Raw genomic sequence first — 24,553 nt, 5'->3', positions numbered from 1 at the left:
AAGTGTTCGGAACCACGTCCGGACAATCTGCATCAAAAAAATTTGAGAAATATCGCGCTCTGCATGAACACTTAATTAAGTGAATAACAAATGCGAGGGAACAGAATAAATGAGAAGGAAACGCTCCTTGCTGTTATGATAACTTGATGTGACTTTGTGCTAAATTACTTCTGAATTGTATGTTTTTTTTCTTTTTTAAAGCTTTGGCTTTGGTAAGAAAATTAAAGCATAATGTAAGCGAAAATATAAGTAACAGGTTTTATATTTTTTCTTCTTTTTGCAAAAAAAAAAAAATAAAAGCTTATCACATTTTTACTACATTCGAAAAGCTACGCTTAAAATAGAGCATAGTTCAATTTATTTTGTATTTTAATCGTGCTGTTAAATGATGAACACGTGCTGCCATCTAAGTCATAACGGTTCAAGCAGCCTGCGGTAACAAATTGTAAAAATTTTCAAAATTAAAAACATTTCTCTTCAATATCTTATCTTATATATTATTCCCATCTCATTTTAAAACTTATCAGGCTGGCTAATGATGAAAAATAGACTTACGATCGAAAAATCAAGTTTTCGAAAACACCCCTTGCTGTTTGAAAACCTTGATGCAGCCTGTAGTTCTTATGCATTTTTTTTTTTGCAAAGTTCTTATGCAGTTTTTCAATTTTTTACGTCGCTTTCGGCAAAAAAAAGCCTGTGTGCGTGTGTTCATATTTTTATAAAGCTTAAAAGCACTGAAATTAGTTGTTTTGTTAAATTGATAAGTTTTTTCGGTAGAGCGTTCGGCTATAAACTATCTGAACTTCGGGCAAGCTTGGAATCTCCGATATAATATGAAATTTATATTAGTATTACGCATTACATGTACTCATAACATACACACGTAATAAAATAAATGCAGTGGGAATGCTACTTGGTGTTTCGACTCCTTTATGCAGGCTACAGTTATCATTCAGATAAGTTGACTGTTAATCAAAGGGTGTTCTTCCTTTTTTTTAAGCTCTGACTACATCCAGATCACTCAGCATAATATAAGTATAAAAAAGTATTAGATTTACCTAAAGGAAATCTTTTTTGTGCAGAAAAACATTTTCATTGTATGCTGAAATGTAGATGTTTGTAATAGCAGTGTTCAACCTTTTGTACAAATGAAAAAATACTACGCCAAATTAAAACTACGAGTTTCACCCAGTAAACCTTTAATTTTTTATTTGCGCAAATACGATATAAAGCATTAAAATTATTATCAACTTCATTAGCAAGAAATCATTTTCTACTCCTCTGCTTTCTGCTGAAAAAAAAACATTTTGTCTACGTTTGAAAAATTACACTTAAAAAACGAACTCAGTTCAACTGGTTTTGGTTTTGAATTTTAAGTGTTCGATTAAAAGAGAAACATGTGCGGGCATTTAAGCCGTAACGGTTGAAGCAATCTTCTTTGTGAAATAGTTCAATATTCAAAGATAAAAACACTTATTTTCAATCTAAATTATTACTTCTCTAGAATGCTTATTTCAATCGCTACGTGAGATCTTCGTCATTCTTTAATCAAATTCCATGCTTTACGAAAATTTTAAATCATATCATGCTGGTTAAAGACAAAATATAGAAGCATGATTTTATTTTTATTTTTTTTCGGCAAAAAGCTTTTTTGCTGTTTTTTACTACGCATTCCTTCAATGAATAGCTTTCGAAAAGGAAGGCACAATTGCTAAGTTTGTTGCGGTGTCAGGCTGTTAATCAGAATGGCGCCAATTCGAATCCATGCCAATAAATATCTCTTTAATGTTTCTTTTTTTCCTGTCAGATGCTCACATGGGCAGGACTGTATTTGCCATAACCTGTTTTTTCACATGCACAATTATTGCTTTTTCACGAGTCACTACTCAGCCACGTTTAATGATATTTATGTTTGCGTTGAAAATATGAACAACCAAAGTGAGCGATGATCAAATTATCACAACGTTGTATTTAACGAGGTTTTGTTACTGATGTCTTTAAAGTACATGCCTTCTCTTCTGCGCTTACTTTTTTTCGGTTCTTCTTCCTAATATTCTTCCTTTGAAATTTTTAAAGAGCGAAGTGCCTTATGAAACGATTCGAAGCACAGTGCGGAGTTCCGCACGGGTCGACTAGTTCTTTTTAAAAAGCCTTTTAAGTTTTGATTGAAATTGTGTTGTTTATATCACTGGTGCCAATCCTGCGGCTTGCAAAGCTGATCCATGCGGCCTGTTGTGTTCAGTATTACAAAACCTAAAAAAAAATACATTCTGAAATCTTTCAAAACTAATGATCATCTTCATTCGGCTGTTGTGAATGGTTGTTGCATATTTAGTAGTCATAATTTGCCAAGTAGTCATAATTTGGTTTCTACAAAACAGATGGAAAGTTTGTATCAATAAAATAAGCATGTAGTAATGATAACAACAATTTTTGGATTGTAATTTTATTTAATTATTTTTATTATTATTCTCATGATATCTAGAAAAAAATTATAATTATATTTCATATTTGTTCTACCCCCTGAGATTCATTTTAATATGAGATCTAGTCTGTGGGTAAAAAAAGATTGGGCATCACTGGTTTATATTATAACATTTTTTGTGCAATGTTATTAAATGGACCGATGGATTTTAAAAAAGTCCAATTTTTTTCTTATAAGGAACAATTCTTATTTTATTTTAATTGTATTTTTTAAAAGTAACACTGGAGCAAAATGGAGGCAAGAAGAAACAAGTAACTTATAGTTTGAACAAACTTAACCTGGCAGCGTTATGATGGCTATGCAGATCCTAATCACAACATTATAATGCTGAAAGGTTAGATTTGTACACATAGTTAGATGAATATGAGGTTTGAAGCGGCTTTATACAATCAATTCCCGATAACTCGAATCTAAAGGAACCGACGAAAACTTTGACTTATCGAAAGTTTGACTTACTGCTAGTTTCCGTTTTCAACATTTTAATATTAAAAAACCATCAAATATTTAATTAATATGTACACATAAGTGACAAAATTACAGAACTTAAAAGTTTTTAAGCATAATATGCGCAGTTTAATTAAAAATATTGAGAAAAAAAATCAAAAGCATGGTTTTTCTTTCAATGCAGCTGGAACCACTTGAAAAGAGCTGATTCTACTTCAGGAAAGGTGCACATCTTCATTCGTTTCAAATTCGGATTCATGGATTCTACCGCTTTTGAAGTTTCTCTTTTTCTTTTAATATCATTGACAGAGTACTTGCTTAGACATCTTTAATAGTAAAGAAAACTCACTCTGTCTCTCAGGAACTTAGCAAATAATCAAACTAAAGAAAGAAGGCTTTTTAACTTCGGTCAGCCTTCGAATAAAGGTATATCAGTTGACTTGACAACTTGGCAGCTTAAAAGCTAATTCATAGTTCAGCAACGTGTCAAGGCCCTGGTGTAAACAGTACAGTATAACAAAAGAAAACAAGCTAACTCATTTCCGCACATGTAACTCCTTTATCGCACATTGACTCTACAGGTGCTCTTTTTGCTTTAGAGGTCTATTATGCAGGAATTGCAAGTGAAGGTAAATTCAGTTTTTTCTCATAGCCACTTGTTTGTTTCTTTCTTTTTTTTTCTTTTGAAATAAATTTCGAGTTAGCTTTGAAAAAACTTCGAGTTAAAGGAAATTAACTTCGAGCATTATTAGCGTGGAATTAAAGATAAAGGGGCCCGGACTAGATAAATCGCGAATTGACTGTATATATGCAGTAAACTCCGGATCATCCGGGAGTCATTTAATAATCAAGAATATATATTTTTTCGCAGCAAAAAGCATACACTAAACTGGCTGTTTTTTTTCTGTCGAAAATTTGTAAATAAGCTTCGAATTATAGTAACATTAGAGTTATCGTGAATTGACTGTATATACAGTCGAATCTCGATAACACTTAAGATTAAAGCTCAAATATTCCTTCATCTCAAAGTTTTCATTGGGTAACAAACTCTTGAGACTGTTGTGGAAACTTCCCATAACTCGAACTACCAATAACTCAAACATTTTAGCCGATCCCTTGGGGCTTCGATCATTGAGAGTTGACTGTAGTTTAAGTGCACATAAGTAATTTCATAAATGTAAAATAAATTTTGGTTTACAGAAGTTTCAGATAACTAAGGTTTTCTCGTATTTTCTTACATCCCATTTTAGTGAACATTTTTTTGCTTCAATGTATTTTAAATCTTCTTTCTTGCCCCCCCCCCCTTTTTGGTTTAAAAAATATTATCTTGAGAAATAAAGCAGTTAAGCATGCCTTTTTTAATTTTTCTATCTCTCTTTTCCAGTTGGCAAAAAAGACGTTCTCAGCACCCCATCTCTTGTTATAGTTCTTGTGTGTGTTGTTGGTGGAGTGTTTATTTTCTTTGCTCTATTAGCCACCTGCTACAGGTAATTTCTATGCTCAATCTGGATTTGTCAGTTCATGTATTACGAGTATTTTTTTACCTTCATATAAGATTAATAAAAAAGTTACCTGTCAGTTTCTAGTTTCTCTCTACATATTTTATTGAATTTTTGTATGCAGTTGAGTTTTATTCATTCATTTAACTATTTATTTTAATTTTTAAATAAAACTGAGTTTTTCAAGTTGAAGTATAGCTTATTGCTTTGTACATTTTAAAAATATTGGCATTACATGCTCAATATTCTGACATGACAAGATTCTTCTTTTTTTTTTGGCAACAGGCCTAGAGCCTGTTGCTGGTCGTCACTTTTGATTTTGTATTTTAATAGTTGTTTTAAAAAAGTATGTTACTCTATCTTTATTGAGATTTATAGTGTTCAAAAATTTGAGAAATAACAATGCTGCACTCATCAATGTCGCTGAATTTATGGCACAATATTCTTTTAGCAGATTTTTTTTCAGTAGTCTTGGACCAAAATTAAAAAACCAAAAGTAGTCTGCAAGTCAGATCAGCATTAGATTAGTCATAACACTTACTATGAATCAGCAAAAAGCAATGCTTGAAAAAAATTGCTAAGTTAAAAAATTGTGGGGAAAACAGATTTAAAATAAAATATAAAACTGATTCACTGGTAATTGCAGGACCAAATGCTTTTAACCTCTAAGCTATCCTGCATACATGTAGACGGCGGATGGGGTCCCTTTGTCCCTTTAACTTTGAACAGCATTTTTTTTGCTTTAAATTTGAAATATGTATTCAGAAAGCAAAAAAAAAAATTGCAATTCAGTAATAGTCTGCAGACATCTTTAAAAGTCTGACGGGTGTCGTGCTGTTTCTGCTACCTGAAAAAGGTATATTTTTTGCGCAGCTGAGTTTTTGAAGCATGGGGAAAGAACAATAATTGAATTAGTTATAAAATGCTTCTTTCCTTCTCTTATTTAGTACTACATTAAGTGTCAGAAACGGAATGAAGCTCTTCTGGCTTAATTTTATTTAATGAATGTATATTTGTCTTTGAATGATAAAGTTTTCTATCACATTTAGGGCTTTATTACATTCAACATAGTATGTTTAAACGATACATAAACTTATTTTTTAATATTAAATTCTCTGAATTTTTCCCTTTGTACAGTGAAACCTCCCTTAACAGACACTCCCGAATAACGGACACCTCTAATTAACAAACATTTTTGCAAGTCCCAGTCCCTCAATATAGGCCATTCCATGTAATTCACTCTGAATAACGGACACTCCGAATAACGGACAGTTATTTCACAAAAAATTTCCCTTGCGATCGTAGCAGTTCCGTTTTTTTTTCTTTTCACAGAATATCTTAGTAACTTCTTGCCTTAACAAACTTTTCATCCTCCACAACTGATATTCCACCCCCCCCCATTTCCTTATACCTACTTCTTGGAATTAAAAGGGTAGTAATTGGCAGAGGCAACAATTGGGGCTTAAAAGTTGGGGGCAGAAAAAAAAAGAACTAAAAGGCATGGTACTTTTTGCGGGCAGCAAAAAAGAAAAAGAAAAAAAAAGTCATTATTTTGTAACGGCTAGTTTTGAGAGTATTGAAGCAGATAAGTGAAAACTGATGTCAGTCTAACAATTAATGTTCGTTTTTCTTAAGATTTTAATGAATTTTATACACAATAACTATTCAAAAGTTAAGATAAAAAAGAGGAAACTGGGAGGTTTTTCTAACTGGGGCTCTCAGGTGATGCAATTGAGCAGACCGACGCCGGTAGTAGTCGGCTTTATGGCGCCGTCGTTTCGTTGGGTTGTTTAATTTTTAGACATGAAAAAGATTTGCCCATATTCAAGGTCATATTGCCAACTGTCAGTCATGCAATAGTGATACTTGAGATAAAATAAATCAATTAACCATAAAAAGTGTGGGGGGAGGGGGGTTGCTCCGCCGGATCGCCGCCGTTATTAATGCAAAAAAGAGATGTCAAACTGTTTTAACTGATTACTTTAATTGATTAAATGCTTTTTAAGACAAGTGTGTGCTGTCAGTATGCCTTTAATAAGAAAAAACAGATTAATTTCACTTGACGTAAAATGTAGTAAACCTTTCACAATTGTTTCGATTGTGTTCTACAAAGGGAACAACAGCTCATTTTGAAAAAGGTAAATTAAGTAGTTCCTCCTAATAGCAGACACCTCCCAATAACGGACAAAACTTCTAGTCCCTTGACTGTCCGCAATTCGGAGGTTTCATTGTATTTTAAAACACTTTCAATTTGTTTTCAGTCATAGTTTTATATCATTTTTATTGCACGTTTCATTTTTTAATCTTTTTAAAAACATTCATGAGGAAAACACTTTTTAAATATTTTAGTTAAAAATCATGCTTCAAACACATTTTAAAATTAGCTAAAAATATCAAATTTTCACTCTCAGAACAGGTATTATGTTTCCATTATCCCATTTTCTTTCTTTTCTTTTTCTTTCCCTTCCATAAATTGTTAGTACTTTAAATTAAAGAATAGTGACTGCAGCATTCCTTTTGTCAGAAGACAGAGTGCTATGCCCAAGCCGGATCCATCCCACCTGAAAAAACACACAAGTCGAAAGTATCCTGCAACTCCTAGTTCTATAAAGCCAGATGATAGTTCTTCACAAGAAAATGTCAACCGTATTATTACTTTCGGAAGTATGCCTTCCTACAGGTATGATTTTTTTGCCCCATTACAGTTTGATTCTTTATTGCAATTTGTGAAAATAACTCAAATTTTGTTTAGGCCAAGGAAAGCATCATGTGATATTGGAGAAACATCTTAAACTCATATTATTTTAGATATTCTTAATGATTTTTTAAAAATGTGTTTTAAACAGAAATTGTGTATCTCAAGTGGAAATAAGCAAGCTGATATACAACCTGAAGATTTTGTGTTTTCTACAGAGGTTGTATTCTATTATTTGGAAGGAATGAAAGCTACTATGGCTCCAGGACCAAATTTGTCCAAAAAGTTTAGTTGAGTGTGCAGATGAATTGGTAGATTTTATTTTAACAGTTTTCTCTGCTCTTTATAACTTTGGAGCTGATGCCAGTTTACTAAAAGCAAGCTTTTTTCATAGCACCAGCATTTCAGAAGAGGTCTAAGCTAAGACAAGTAATTATAGAACTTTGAGTAACTTCAGCAGTTTATAAAATTTTTGAAACTCGAATAAAAATAAATATAATGAATTGCTGCAGGGTAAAGATCTGTTTTCAGGTTAACAGTATGGTTTTAGGAAGGACGAATCCTATGCAACTAGTTCATTGCATTTCTTCGCTATGGTTACCATGGCTTAAAAAAACTACTGTGTTTGTATTTACGCGCAGTTAAACCTAACAGTTGGTTACATTGACTGTAACTTTCCAAAAGCTTTGGATAACGTTCAGCAAATTTTCTAAGCAAACCAGCTTGTATTGGAACAGGAGAGAAAAACTTGAATTTGGGTTAAATATTTCAAATAACTGAGAGGAAATAAAGAGTAGTTGTTGGGAGTAATCATTCTCAGTGGACTGATTTTTAAGTGGTGTTCCACAAGGTTCAATTCTAGGGCCATTGTTGTTTTATTTTTATTGATGATATTAGTGGAAGGCTTTCTCTGAACATCAGTATTTTTGCGAATGATGTCAAAGCTATGGAGAAAATTGACAGTGAAGAACAAGTGGAAAAGCTTCCATGAGGATTTAGATTATATTTCTAACTGGAGAGCTAAATGGGATAGGTCTTTCAATGTTTGAAAATGGTTGTTGCTTCATTTAGGTCATGGAAATGATCATGCAAACTATTATTTACAGGGACTCGTCATTAGCAAAGAAAAATCAGTTGTTCATCTGAGGTCTTATAGTCAGAACTTAATTTTTTCCAGCAATGCAATATAGCAAGTAACTAAGTCAATATAATTGTTGGTTTTATCAATAAGTCTGTTTCACATGATTCTAAGGAAGTTCGTCTACCTTTATACTAGTGATAAGGCATCAATTTTGATTAGACCTTTTTTCATTCTGAATTTGTACTTTATATACGTTGTCATATTTTATTCACTATGCAGTACAAAGTTTTCGACTACTTTTTATGTATCAATTTTGATGTTTTAATCATGCTTTTCCATGTTGATGTTTTATATTTGAACACAAAATATTATAAAGAAATGGAAAAACTGGGATGGTTATGTTCATGAAAATATATGTGATTAAAACTACATAATTAAATCGGTGATCTCAACCTCCATCACACTGGAAAGAGTTTTCTCTATTGTTAGTTGTCTAATGAAGTACACTTCCATTGAAGAAAAGTTAACATACCTTTTTTTCTCCATCACACAGTTAAATAGAATCTTCAGAGTTATTATAGTTTTCCCCAATAAGTTGTAGATTTAAATAGTTAAATTGTAATTTTACTTTAAATATGCACTAAACTGCTAGTAGTGTATATTTAAAATAGCTATCAATTATTTAAATTATTTTAATAACTTGTGTTTTGAATATAATTTGTACAATTTTCTGTTGGAAGTGAATCTACTAGAACCCATATTTTTTCTAGTAAGTTATTTTTACCCAGTTTTATCTAGCTTCAGAAAATCTTGAACAAAGATATATATATATATATATTAAAATGTTTTTTTTTTTTTTTTTTTTTTTTTGCATTGTTGTTATTGCCAATATGCATTCTAATGCATATTGGCATGCAAATGACTTTATTAATCTATGTATTAATCTATGTGATGGCTTAGAAGTATGAACTGTCCTGCTTATTCATTGAATTCAACTGCTTGGTATTTCGATTTGTATTCTACTCTCTGGTCATGTGTTCTAAATTAGTCAGATATTTAAAATGAAACTAAAAATAGAACAGATTCAGAGTACTTAATTTTCAAAAAGTTCATTAATAATGTGCTTTTTTCTTCTGTGTACTTGGATTTACTGCACCCATTCTCTTTACATTAGTACTGTGTCACTTCCATTTAAATTTAAATTGGTCTAAAATTAGCATTCTTTTCTCCCTTAGGGAAGACAAGCTTCAGGAATTAAAAAGACAGCAGGTTTTACAACTGAAAGACACTTCTTGTTCTGATGGAGAAGAACTATTGGATGAAACTTCAGCTTTCATAGAACTTTCACCTAACAATCTCTCTAAGGTTCCAGAGAAGGGAATTTTAAAACGAGCTATTAGATCAGAAAAAGAGAAATGGAGTGACGAGGCTTCTCATTCAGATAACCAAGATCTGAGGAGTCAGTCTGATAGTCACACTGATCGAAACAGCGATGCATTAACCGAGGTGGAACGAACTTTAAAGAGCTTGAATGGGTACCATGAAGAAATATTAGAAGCACTTCACTCTGTGTCTTCCCATCGTCCAGTCGATAGCCAGGGAAGCCCGCAGGATGTAAAGAAGACTTTTTCAGATGCTGTGACGGATTACAGCATCATGAAAAACAGCATGGAACACTTGGGGAATAGTAGTAGTGAAGAGGCAGAAGACATGGTGCCTCCATGTGGACCTATACGAATCAGAAACTTAGAGGACCTACTCAGGAAGTTGGAACATCAACCACTTCATGTTTCTCCCGCAGGCTCTGACCTTCGTCTCAGTGAGCCTGAGGCAGATCGCCATTATAGGGTCGAAAGGACGGACAGTGCGAGTGGTACCGAGAGTCAGTTAGAACCAGGATTGCAGTTTTTACTCGGACGCAAACAAAGACCATCAACTGGTGAGATTTCTGGCCATTTCACGAGAGTCCCTCCAACTGAGAACGAAGATGAAGAAGAGGATTTCGACGAGGAGGGGAGCGTAGAAGAAGAAGGTGAGGGAGGGGATTACTCGTCACAGCAGTTTGTGCGTAGTGCCAGTGAGGAAGCTCTTCCTATGGTTTACAAATCTGACTACGATTACGAAAGGAACTTAAACACTAAAATACAACAGGAAAAAACTCTGAAAAGAGACGGCTGCGAATATGTACCTAGTCCGCCTTCTGATGAAGTGTATGATGGTCTGTACGATGACAAAGGTTACTTCCCTCCTTCAACTGCCAGGGCAGATAGAGCTCAGTTGCCAGTTACTGCTCCGCCTTCTTCCAGCTCCTCCACTTCTGGCTCACAACCTCCTTCGGGGGCCAAAAGGAAAGGGAAAAAGAAATTCCCGGAGTACAAGGTCTAACAAATGTTTTTCATAAGTATAAAAGAGTTCTAGTCATTAAATTATTGTTTTTCAACATCTTTAATATCAAGAATTATGAAAGAGCATTTTGTGGACCACACCTATATTAATAATGGGCAAGTTTTTAACTTATTCATGTGGCATCAGCACATAGTCAGAACAGGTTTGTACCTCACATTTGCTCAGAATCCAGGTTGCTGTAACATGCTGCCATTGTCTATGGTCAACCAAAACCTGATTTTGTTCTTGCTCATTGTCAACAGTCACCATTTTTAGATTAATTTTATACAGATTCATATATATATTGACATATACACATTTTTATTTAAATGTGAATAATTTTGTTAACTGTTTATGATTGATTCACTCTGTCAGGACTGATGGTGGGGAATAAATTGCTAAATGGTGTGCTAAAATAGACACATCTTGTATGTTCCTAAAAGACATTTCTGCCTTGATGTCAAATACTATATGAATGTTGATAATCAATTTGATCTCGTTTTCTTCTCTCAAAATGTGTACTTATTTCAAAATAAAACTAATAGTTTTGAAAGAAATAATTGATTTCTACTGAAGTTGACCCTTATGCATAGTAAAAATGAAACATATACTTGGTCCTGACTTTGAGTGTATCAATATGAATGCAATTGATTAATTGATAATATATTAATAAGTAATTTTGTACTTAATACTTTGTCTTACTTTATTGTATCATTATAAAATATACATATGTTAAAAGTATTAATTTTTTATTTGTTTATTTTAAAACTGGGAGAAAATGCAGTACAGTCTTTTTATGTTTTGAGGTCAAGATATATTTCAAATGTTATTTTATAATCCTTTGAAAATCTGGTAATATGTGATAAAGATTGATTGATCTTTAGAGTCATAGGGAACAATATGACTTCTGCTTTTATACAAATTTTATAAACAAAATAAAAATGACTAATTCACTCTCCATTTCATCTACACCTTTAAAATGACTCAGCACTGCACATTATTTGAATGAGCTAGATCAAACATTTTCTTGCAAAGAAAATATTTTTAAGAAAAGAAATGTTGGATTTCATATGATGCATTTTTTCTTCCAGATGTGGAATATTATTGTATTTGAATCTAAAGTTGTATTCAAAACGCCTCTGAAAAAAATTGTCAGAAAAGATTCTTATGGAAAAAATGTATGCATATCTGATTTTAGTTTATAATTACTTTTAAGTTTTAAATATAAAACAGTTTTCAAATTTGTTTTAAGAATTTAAACGTTTTTTTCAAATTATTTTTAAAGATAGTCACAATTTGTTACTACAATTGAGATTTTTTTTATCGAACATTAGACAGAAATGCTGCCGCTGATAGTTTGTGTAAAATATTATCTAAATTGTGGCATGCCATTTGATTAGGACAATAAAAATAATAAAATTTAGAAATCATAAGAATAAAATAATTATCTTGTGTATTGTAAGGCCTACTAATGTTTTTCTCTATCATTGTATGCTTTAAAATCAAATGATAAGATTATTTAGGCATCAATCTAATCACATTCAGTTCACAAGAAAACTTAGTAGTGCTTAACTAAATTCAGTAAACTTCTCATATAATTTTTCAGAAGAAAACTTTTCACTTTTTTGGTTCTTACTTATATCTCCGGAGGAAAACTTACTATTATTTTGATATAACCATGTGGAAGAATCAATGAAAAAGTCTTAAATTGAAACAGTGAGAAGCAAAGGGATTTAAATGAACATTTTCTAGTTTTAAGTAAAAACATGTTTAAATTCCTGTCTTATGTAGGCTTTCATTAAAAAGTTTTTATAAATCATGCTGTATAGCAGCACCTACCTGGGCTACTAGTACTATCTCTTGCTCTAAAACAGAGGAGAGGTTCTGCTACCATTTGTACTGGTTATCTCCAAATTTCTAATTTTGGCATTTACATCCCATTGCTTCAATTGTTTTATCAGAAAAATATTATTACGTTGTATAATTTCTGCAGTATTTCTTATGGCAGAAATGAGATAGTTTATTTATAAACTGAAACAAAAAAGTGTAAACTATTTTTTCTCCTGGTATATATTTTAGAAAAGAAACGAGCTTTACATCCTGCTGTAATATAACTGATCTACAAAACGAAAAATGCCTTTTTGTTTCTGTTTAATAAGAAATAAAATTTATGATTGTTTCCACAAAAAACAACTAATTGTTTGATGATTGAACATATCAATAAAGAGTTATTTTGTGTCTTTTTTTTTTAAATTTAGCATTGAGTAAAATAATGTTACTTTTAATATTTTTGTATGAAAAAGTTTAGCTTTTTTATGCCGTATTAACTTTTTTAAAAACAGAAATTAATTTATTACTTTGACAGTTCATTTTTTAGATTACTTAAACATGCGCCCTTCTGTTATTTTAAGATTCAGATTTTATAAATTTGATGTAAATACTTTAAAAGTTTCTTTTTTTTTTAAACTTTATAGTTGCAAATATTTGTACTAAATTATGTAAATATAAAGAAAAGTAACTAAGTTTTGTGCTAAGTTAAGCAGGCTTACTAAGTTTATTTGGTAAATTAAAGAAGTTAAAAATAGTGCATTATGTTACTCACTAAGTTTTTTGAGTTACTCTTACTTGTGTTCAGTTTTTTTTTTTTTTTTTTTTCAAGAAAGTTTCAATTTTGTTTCTTGTTACCATTTAGTTGAAATTTCCAACACTCTTCCACAACAAAAATAAGCTTTTAATCTGTATGTATGTTTAAGAGCTTTTTGTTTTTTGTTTTTAATATATATATAATGCTGATTTGTTTTCGTGCAGCATTTTCTTGAAAAATGCTTTTATTTCTATGCAGTAATATGAGTATGAATGAAGTCATTTTTCTATATAAATTATTGCATGAGATTTCAAATTGTGTAAAAAACTACTGATTGCCCTTACATTAATACACCACATTCTTAGTTATTTCATTGATTTGTTTTGAATCATTTAAAAATCTTAGTTCAATAGCTTTTAAACTATCTCTTCAACTATTTTGTATGATGCTGCTTATAGCCAAAAATGCTAATTTAACAACTATGTGTTCTGAGGTATTTTACTAAGATAGGGACAACATTTAAAACTGCACCCTTGTGTTCATTGCTCTCTTTATTTTTATTTATTTTTCTTTTCTTCTCTTTTTTTTTCAATATAAAATTTGAGTTGCAAGAATTTTCTTAATCCTCCCCTTTCTTTTTTCTATAGTATTTTAAATTTATTATTGTGCATGAAATTAACGTCCAACATTTAATACAGTAAACTCTCGATTATCCGCGAAATATGGTGGCAAGGAAACTACGCATAAGCGAAAACTGCGGATAATCCGAATAATAGGTAAGAAATGATACCTAGTGCATACAATAGCTAAAAAATTTGAATAATACTCATACATTCAATTAAATTATAGCTAAAAACATTGCTACAATGTTTCTACTAACATTAAATGTAAAAAATATATATAAAAGCTAAAAGCGAACAATAACATAGTCATTAGTTTAAAATACAATTAATGACAGTTAAGAAAAAAAATGTGAAATGACCCGCGGATAATCCAATCGCTGATGACTGGGAGTTTACTGTACTTTTTGTAATATTTGCATTAGGAGATTTATCAAGAAAATAGTTTGCCTTTTACCTTTTGTACTGCTGAAGGTGTTTGTGCTTCTAGCATGACATAATGTGCTAATATATTGTCATGATTTATTCTTTGGTATAAGGAGGCAAGTTGATCGAAAAATTCCTTGGGCTTGGAAAATCCATCTTGTAAAGATAACTCAAGCTATTAAAAATAGAAAAATATAATAATAGTTAAATTTTAAAGGATTTCTCCTTCTGGTTTCATTTTAAAATGTTTCTTCTTGTTAAATATTATTCAAGTTCTCTGGAGACTATCAAAAGTTTTTTAGTCACTTTCCTATTATTTTTAGTCATTTTTGATCTGTCATTTGCTCTACACTTTGGTGTAATTTTCATATTACTGACTTTTCCCTTTAACTCTTTGTATTCTTTTTAAAATAATATTTTAAAAACCAGTCTAAATTTGTCACGAGAGAAAGAATCTGAACTTAAAATAAATGCAAATTGGTTTTAAAATTGCTTTTTGCTTAAAAATGGTGAATAATTTTTATGATGCTTGCCTTCAATTAACCAATTTTTTTTGGGGTGGGGGGGGGGGTGAGTGTTTACTTTTAAATATAGCCAGTTTTTGATTTCTCAAAAAAAAAAAAAAGAAGTGCAAATAGAATGTTCAACTGCATTTTGTTGTCATTCAGTTTGAGTTTTTACTTGATTTTCTTGCAATCAATTATGATAATGCACTGTGTTGTGCTATCGTCGCTTTATAAATTATAACAAAAACCCAAAGAAAAAAAATGTGCCTATCATACATTTATTTTCATCTTTAACCTTTTTTTTTTTTAATTTTTCCTGCGATATTTTCAATTTCTAGTTTGTTTTACACCATCCTAAAACAAATAATGTTGTTGAAAAGATTTTTGTTAAAAATTATTGAAAAGTACACAATTTGCTCAAGGTTCTTATGCAGTTTTTTTACTTTAAAAATGTGAGAGATGTCCTGAAATAACTCATTCTTCAGAGTTTAAAAAAAAAAAACTTTGAGGGGGAAAAAACTTAGAATGACCACCAAATTGTTCTCTTGATAAATGATGCTGTTTGGGGTTTTTAAAGCAATGTAATTTGTAATAAAAATGTAAATACTTTATACCTAGATTAGTAGATACCTTTTAAGAGGAAACGGAATGATGTATAAGATAAATGTAAAGAAAAGATATGTAAAAGGAAATTGTTTGTAATTATTATTTTTTCGATCCTATTACATGATGTCAGAAGGATAATGTATGTTCAACAAGACTGTTTTATGCTGTAAAACTTTATGAATAATTTGATGTGCATAATGTTAAGAACAAAGTAATTGCTAGCAAGTTAGTATGTGACCTAGAAAATAATCAACAATAAAATTTTGAGATCGTTAATGTATTTTAATTTTAAAAATTCCTTCAAAAATGAATAGCAATTTTAATAGTAGAGTGAAACCTCTCTAAGACACCTGCATTTGTTTCATTGAAAATTAATAATAGAATGAAACTATCAGGGCTGTATTTGGTAGTTTTTCTGTAGTACTTTTTATGCATTTTTGGGGGGGCAGGGGGGAGGGTTCTCCTGAAATTGAGGTGTTTATTTAAAAAAATATCACTTTCGCCCCGAATTGGAAGGTGAACTAAAATAAAACTAATTATTAGGCAACTTTTTAGTTTATTATGGGAGTATTAAGAGAAATGCTATGAGAATTTATTATGTAAAGCTTAAAAAAAAAAAACTAAAAAGTGGATATGATTTTATGTAAGGATCACTTTTGTGATCGCAATGGAACAAAGTATATTTTTGCATCTGAAAAAACAATTTTATACTCAGACAGTTAATATAAAATAAACGGTGTGTGATATGTTATTATTATATCATTTAGGTTTTACAGAGCAACATGTGCCCAGGTTCACAGTGACAGTAAGCTTGACCATAACAACAAGCTGGAAAAGTAGGAAGCAAAAAACATTTTAAACATTCAGTGCTTGACTTTTCATACAATTAAAAACACATAGTTTAAACCAGCTGAATTAAAAGTAACTAAGATTGAAATAAATATAGGAATTTTTACTCCTGAAAAATATTAACTGTGCACCTCATAATTTCATAAAGGATTAATTGCCATTAAATCTGTGGTAATAAATTTCATTCTATCAAATTTTGAGTGTTTAGATAGATGTGCTTAGAGAGCGTTCACTAGCCCTATTTTCCCCCCAAGAATTATAAAAATGAAAATGACACATAATTTGGCATTCCAGTAGATTGTAAATATACAGTTTGTCTTTTAGTAATTTCTATAAAAAGCTTTTTTTCTGAAGGAACTATTTTTTATGTTTCTCCCAGAAACTAAAAAAAGTTAGAAGAGTAAAATAAATAAAATAATCGGTGAAACTAACCATTAAAAAGATCAAAAACTGCAAAGTATATGTAACTAAAATTATTTCAGTACACGCACACAAAAATAAATAATAATAATCAGTAAACATGTCCAAATAAGTGTTTTTATCTGCACACAAACACCCAAACTTTTCATTGATATTATTTATTGCTTTTATCCTTGCTGTTATGCAGTTGTAAAAAGAGAAAATTGTAAAGAATGGTTTCCCCAATAGCAATAGTCTTGTACCATGTAGTGGTCATATGTCTGAAAAAGCATCCCCTTTGTGAAGGACTTTTCTTGGCAGCTATTTTACATACTGTGTGTTTATCATCACATCCTGTAAAATATAAAACAGAAATTTTGCTTTTTGTGATACTGATTGGAAGTTTAAGATTCATTTTTGTAGATTTATTAAGACAGTATGTTGCCAACTCTATTATGAACTCGAATTTCAAATGTTTAATTCTATAAAATTATTTGTGTTTAAAAAGTTGAAGTAAATTTTGTGTCTAGTGAAAAAATAATAATTTTCTTTTTTTTTTTTTTTTGACAAATACAGTAAAACCAGTGAAGTTGACCACCCTTGTAAGTTGACCGCTTTTACCAGGCACGGAATTAGTCATTACCATATAAATCAACATCTGTAAGTTGACCACCCGCTTAAGTTTACCACTAAAGTAGTGCACCGCAAGTGGTCAACTTACACAGGTTTCACTGTATTTAAAAATGAGCTATCTAAAAGAGCCGAGCAAAACATTGACGAAATTATGCCCTGTTCTTTAATTGCACAATGTAAAGATTAGTACACTTAAGATTACTATCAGTATTTGATTTTAAAAACAAGTATCCTGTAATTTTTAAATGATATCTCTTATGATCTTGGTCATTATTATTCGTTCTTTTATCAGGGTTAAATTGGTTGTTGAGAACACTTTTTGTTAGGTTAGTTTAATGATTTGTATGTATCTAAAACCTTATTAGTAACTTTAAATTAAAAAAATTATTATCAAGGGCAGTCGTTACAAATGTTCCATTGTTTTGTTCTTTTGGTTTCAATTCAATTTGATTTTTATTTAGCAAGCAACAGTATCATTAGGAGAAAATAGTCTTAAATTATAAGGAATAAACACAATTGCCTGAATTTTCATTTTAATAGTCTTAGACATTAAATAAGTTCTTTAAAAAAATGTGTACAATGCATTATGTAAATGTGTATTTCTGCACACATTTTCTTTATTATTTATTTATTTATTTTGTTTAATTTGTTTTTTTTTTCTTGAAAAATCAAAATAACTAATATTGTGGCAACTTTTTATATCTAAGGACAACTATTGAACTTTTGAAGAGGTTATAATATTATACTTTTATAATTTATGTTATAAATATAAGGTATACATTGAGTTGACATTTCAAAATAGATCACCAATTAATTATTTTTTAACAGTTTAAACTAGTCATATATATATATGTTTATGGTTTAGTACCTTGTCGTTACAAAACTGGCAATACTACACCAAATTAAATATTTACATATAGAAAACTTTTAAAATATCCTAATGGCATTGCAAGTATTTTTTATGTACATTGAAGTTATTATTTAGTTCTTGCACTAACTTATTAATTATTTTAAATTTTTAGGTGCTTTATTTCTTGAAATCATTAATGGCAAATTATTGCTAAAAAATCATGTTTTGATTTCCAATTTCTATAATTACATCAGATCTGAATTGGTAATTAAATTCATATGAAGCAAATATTTTTGAATGTTTTTTTGCTGATAAATTTACATTTATATATTGGGGTTGTAAATTTAGTGAATGCATATTAAAAATTATATGTATAGGTGCACATTTTCATCTATACTAGTTTGACTTCAATCGTCCTCTGATATGTTCTACTATATGATGTCTATATTTGTTGTCCAATGGATGGGCAACGAAATGTTGTAGCATCTTTTTTTTAACATAAAAAACATTGTTGAAAACTCATTTTAAGTTATTATAACAAATTCATGACATTTAGCTCATAAGCATTGTAAATAAAAGTGAAGAAAAACAGAAAGACTTAAAAAAATACCAGTGCCTGTCAAACATATTTGTTACAAAACAACTAAATCAAACATGAGCTGTAATTGCATATTTCTAAAAAAACAGTACATTCCATTTTTATAAACTACTTTGTTCAATTGTTTTTCTGTAGGATTCTAATGTTTTTGTTAAATTATGCTCCAAGATTTTGTAAACATTTTTCCTCTGAAAAGCAGGTTCTTATGTCTATAGTTGGCAGCTATTGTATAATATTTAAATTATGAATTTTTCTGGAGTTATAGCATGTTTTATGTGTTTCCACTCCTTGTTTTTAAAGTTAAAGAGATTTTCTGTCAAAAACATCATTCTTCATGAAGCATATGCCTTGCATATCTCATCAGTGACGTACATCAGCATGTTGTCTTGGTAATTGTTGGTAGTGCATGAGATTATCACCCGACTTGTGTTCTTACTTCATGATTCATCCATTCAATATGTATAAATTAACAGTGAGTTCTCAACCTGAAACTCATTTTTTGATTTGATTATGATCTTTTTTTTTTTACTATCTAATGGGCTGCTTTAACGTTTCTAGTGCCCCCCTCCCCCCAATCTAGTCTCTCATATGCCACCATTAGGGAGGGCACAGGTGTGAGTGGTACAGATAATTTTGACGACTAATTTCCCACCAGATGGAGGCACCTGGGCTCTCTGATGCTAAACTGCACTTGGGACTTACTTATGCCGAGGGTATTCAAAGCCAAGTATTATGATCTTAAAAAAAATGAAAGTTGTATAATTATTTAAAAATTGCCTATCCTTGCTAAGAAAATGTATTTCATTTAAGATGAAAGTTTCACCTTTATTGTTTAGATGCTGCAGAAGTTCAGAAATAGTTTTGCTCATTTTTCTTCCTTTTGAGATAGCCAGTTCTGTATGAATGAATTATGAGACTACTAAAAATAAAGCTGAAAGCCTCTCTGTCTGGATATCTGTCTGAATCTCTGTGACGCGCACAGCGCCTAGACCGTTCGGCCGATTTTCATGAAATTTGGCACAAAGTTAGTTTGTAGCATGGGGATGTGCATCTCAAAACGATTTTTTGAAAATTCGATTTTGGCCTTTTTCTGTTCCAATTTTAAGGAAATTTTACTGAGCAAATTATCAAAACATAGAAGATTAAATTACGAAATTACCATAACGTGGAACCGTAACATTGGTGAACAAATAAACATAGCAAATTGTCAAGAAATTTGTCATCCATTATTTAAATATACAGGGGAACCAAATGATCTCTTAATTTTCAACTATGGGCAAAGCCGTGCGGGTACCACTAGTATCCAATATAAGTGTTGGAGTTATTTATGATTACCAGCTGATCATTATATTTTGACAATAAGTTACGTACTTTTGTTTTGTGCAGAAGGAAAAAGTACATTGGGCTTCAAATTTAGTCAATATGACACATTTCACAATTTTTGTTCTTTTTTATATTTATTTTTATTTATTTATTTTATTTTAACTTTATTCATTTATTTATTCATTTTTTATTTATTTAATTATGTATTTTTTGTGACACAATTGAATGGTTAAATTATTTCCATGGGAACAAAGATGTTCCATTTGAAAAATAGACAAATCTGTTTGAAATTTTGGTTATGTTTAAGTTAAATTGAAATGTTTGATAATTCTATTTGAAATTTGTTTGAATTTTAAGTAGGTTGGTGATGCATTACCAAAGTTCCAAGAGCATTTGAAGTCCTGATAAGACATAAACATTTATTTTCCCAATAGTTTAAATTTATCTTAGATAATCGGATATAGTACTTGAATTTTATAGCGTTGTCAAAGACTTTTAACTTAGAACTGCAGTACCTGGTTTTGATTTCATAAGTTTTTGCATAAACCTGTTTATAAATAACACAGCAACAAACTAAATAGTGTTAAATGAAATATATTTTTTGGGTTGAAAAACTACTGTTAATTTATTTGAATGAGTCTTTGAACACGAGCTTTTGAAAAATGTAAAGGGCCATTTTTTCTAACAAGAAGTAAAATTTAAAAATACATTGTTCTCTTTGAAATATATTTTGAATTTTTTGAATACACAAATTACTAAAATTGTTATTTATTTTTTACTTTAAAAATATGATGGAATATATCAAGGGTATATATACCTACAAAAATATTTATACTCTTTGGAAATTTGTTTATATTAAATTGATAATTTGCTAACGCTGTCGTTGCTATAAGCTATGTATTGAATCTTTTCTTTTTTAATTACTTTTGAAAGTGATATTTAATTTTAGATAATTTCTAAATTTGTTTGTCTTGAATTTTAGATTTGAATTTATTGTATGGAGCTTAATGTGTGTGTATGAAAATATTGTTCTCATATTGAATAATACCTTCAAAGTCTTTATCAGAACAAAAGATCAACTTCAAATGTTTTAAAATCATAATGTTCTTGATATTTTATTGTTTTTTTTCTATTTGTTACATTATGTCCGATTATGCTCAATATTTTGTGAAAAAAAAGTTCCTATGTTTGTAAATTTTATTCAAGTCTTTTATTTTTATATCTGTTTTACGTTTCAAACGGAGAGGGTGAAGTATTTAATTTAAAATTTTTGCCTAGAACTAACACTCCATTTTCCTTTTTTAAAAAATGTACTTTTTTAACAAGTAATTTCTTTAAAATTGATATGCATGTTTATTGATAATAATCTAAAAATTACATATACAATTAAATTTTGTGCACAAAAAAATATTTTATTGAAATCATGTTCAACTTTTAAAATTTATTCTTGACTTGCAGCAGTTTGGAACATTCATTCTGTTGCTTTGTTTTCTATAGCTTAATTGTGTGACATTATATTTTTATTTGGGCATAACCACAACATTGAATAGTAATGTAGATTTTGAAAAGTTAAATTGCATTTTCAAAATAGAAAAAAATCATAAAAATGTTTGTTAAATGAACTTTTCTATACCAAATCTTTCGTTTTGATATGATTATCGCCAATTAAACCATGTACTTTTATTCCTGAAAAAAGTAAAGAACTCATACTTTTATTTTCCATTGAAATAAATTGACTTCGACTTCTAGACTGTGTTCTGTAGGTTTTTATTTTTGGAAAATAATGAAAGCTGTCATATTAGGGATCGAATGAGGAGATTTGTCTGTTAAAAAAAAAAAAAAAAACGAGAATTTCTACCTCAAAACCCACGCGGACAATCACCTAGGATAAAATGCACAAATATTATCAAAATTTCATCTTTTACTTACAGAACTATCATTCTAGAAGTCGAATTAAAATTTCCTGATTATTGCCAAATACAGCTGTTCGCATAAAAGTTGGCCCACCATGTCTTTGATAATCAATACATTTTTTTTTGGTCGAAAATTAAATTCACATAATGAATGAAGAAAGAGTGCATTTTAAATCAAATCTGAATCTTAAGATATTGATTTAACAATTGTTTCTGTGGTATCTCAAATGTAAAGTATTTTATGCATGTAAACTATTTTTTAATCCTTAGAAGGTATGGATTCAATATTTGGTTTAGTGCTGATAAGTATTAAATCAGATGTTACTAAAACGTCACATTAATTTCAGTGTAACATTAAATCCATGTAAATTATTTCTATAACCATCATTTCTACCTAAACGATTTTATTTTGAAAATTTTTTAATCTAATGATGCATGCAACTGCTTCGTATTTCATTAATCTGCGTGGGTCTTTTTTTTTTCTTCAAAATTTGAAATGTGAAATTTGTTATGCAGTAAAAGAACTGATGCATTTTTACCAAGAACTTTCCACCCAAAGTATTGCTGCATTTCAATCAGTCATTATGTTATTAACCTTGAATTTTAATTCATATTCCATGCATCTTTAAAATTTGGATTTTCATTTTTTCGTCTGGCATTTAGTTGGTGATTGTCCACGTGGAAAAAGAGGTAGTCTCGAACTAAAGAGATTCCTAAATCGATCCCGAAGAAAGAGACAGATTTTATATCTTAGAATATTGAAATTTCACACTCAACAGTATTTCACAAAACAAAATATTTTGTTTTACTAAAAATTGAACTGAACAAAATTTCACCTTTCGTGCACAAAATTTTAGTTAGTTTCCTCAAATAATTTCTCACCATAAAAATGCATTCTGTTGTTAGTTTTGCTCTTTTCCCACCTGCATTAGCTTGCATACAGACTTACTGGCTTGAACTGAATGCTAAGTATGACAAAGTTGTGATCATTCCAAAAATTATCTTTTGACTGGTTGTTCTGTTTGAAAAACAAAGTATTATATTTGTTAAAATTGAATGCTTATTGTATGACATCATTTCAAAGTGCATGGAAATTATTTCATGTAGATCAAAGACACTTGAACATTTCGGTCCATCATTCAAATTTGCTTTTAGGAATCATCACACTTAAATGTCTTTTGAAGTTTGTATTGTCCAGGAAAAAATAATAAAGAAATGATGTATTGCTTTTTCCATTGTCTGTGTTATTGGATTTTTACCTTACATCTTTTTATCTTACCTTATAACCTCTACTAGTAGAAAGTCAAAGGTTCGTGTCACATGTTTTGCTCACTGGCGAAAAGAAGTCATAATCACGATAAATTCTCCTCTTCCTTAAAGGTCTAAAAGCGACCATATACTATGATGAATGAATATTTTCCTGGTAAACTATACTGCCCGAAATGCATGTTGCCGGGGGGGGGGAGCCTCGAACCCGGTATCTTTCTAGCATTATCAAAGAGTATGAATTTGATTTTTAGAACTTATTTCAAAACATTTCTGAGAGAGAGTTCCGAACTGCATCTTTTCCTTCAACGTCTTCAAAGTTGACTTACAGTTGCATTTTAAAGAGTTCAATTTTGAAAACTTTCCACGGGAGAGCTGCTTTTACAATCAAAATTCCATTTTATCGAAAGATAGTTTCAAAAATTTTGTACTAAAGGAAAGTCGTCACAAAAAATGCTCTACAAACGCATTTTTACGACTTTTATTTTTTTAAATGTCTGGGGGAGTGCCCGAACTTTTCTCCTCCCTAACATCACCGATGATCATCTAAAATTGCATTTTTGGGTCTTTAATTTCGAAAACATTTCAAGAGAGAGTTCTGAATTCAATCCTTTTCTCTAATGTCACCAAAGATTTATTATTCCATTTATTGATAATTCGATTTATTTATTATTTCTTGACAAAAAGGTGAATGATAGGTCATATATGTATTACTATAAGTTTTCAATCCCAAACAGTTTAGTAGATTTCCCTTTTTGTTATCGTGTTGACAAAGCTGGTGTCAAAAAGAGAAAGTACCTGAAGCTAAGCTTCTGTTCCCCAAAACAAGCCACAGCACTTCACTGTCCCTCTCGGCCGTTAAACAAATGAATCACTGCTGCACTTCCTTCAATCTTCGGGCGATTTAAGTCTCTCAAAGTTTGATGAACCGAGCAAATGACCCGTTTTTTGAAGCATTTCCTCCTGGTCGTTATTGATTTTTTTAAAAAATGCTGCAGTGTAGTTAATTCGTAAAAATAAACTGATTCATCGGTAGTAGGAAAAAAAACGCTTTTGTAGACCATCTTTTGTAACATTAGGGGAAGAGACTTTCCCTCGTTATAAAGTTTTCGTAACTATAAATTCTTTTATAACGTTTGCTTCTTTTTGGGTTGCATAACAGGTTGCAAAAATATTGGTTAATAATAATCCAAGACGTAAAACGCTAACAAAAAGGCGCCGTCTAAATTCAACGTCTAACAACAACGGAATGAAGCGTGCACACACACACACACACCATTGCAAAGCAACTGTAAAACAGTTCAAAACTGACCAAAAGCAGCTAAAACCGGTTCAGAGAACTTTCGAGTGCCGTATTCTAAATTTTAACAATCGAGAGAGAAATCGTTATT

General features: G+C 30.4%; 1 protein-coding gene across 1 annotated transcript in view; it reads left to right on the top strand.

Annotated features, from left to right (window-relative positions):
• Positions 1-10,589, top strand: part of LOC129230355 (disintegrin and metalloproteinase domain-containing protein 11-like) — a 255,163-nt gene extending 244,574 nt beyond the window's left edge. Inside the window, 4 exon segments of the mRNA XM_054864752.1 lie at positions 4,314-4,416; positions 6,953-7,108; positions 9,440-10,077; positions 10,171-10,589. Of these exon segments, the coding sequence (XP_054720727.1) occupies positions 4,314-4,416; positions 6,953-7,108; positions 9,440-10,077; positions 10,171-10,589 (1,316 nt within the window).
• The last annotated feature ends 13,964 nt before the right edge of the window (positions 10,590-24,553 follow it).

This window comes from Uloborus diversus, chromosome 9, assembly GCF_026930045.1.
Source record: "Uloborus diversus isolate 005 chromosome 9, Udiv.v.3.1, whole genome shotgun sequence".
Classification (NCBI taxonomy): Eukaryota; Metazoa; Arthropoda; class Arachnida; order Araneae; family Uloboridae; genus Uloborus; species Uloborus diversus.
Note: the sequence above shows the minus strand (reverse complement) of the source record. Positions and strands in the feature narration are given on the sequence as shown.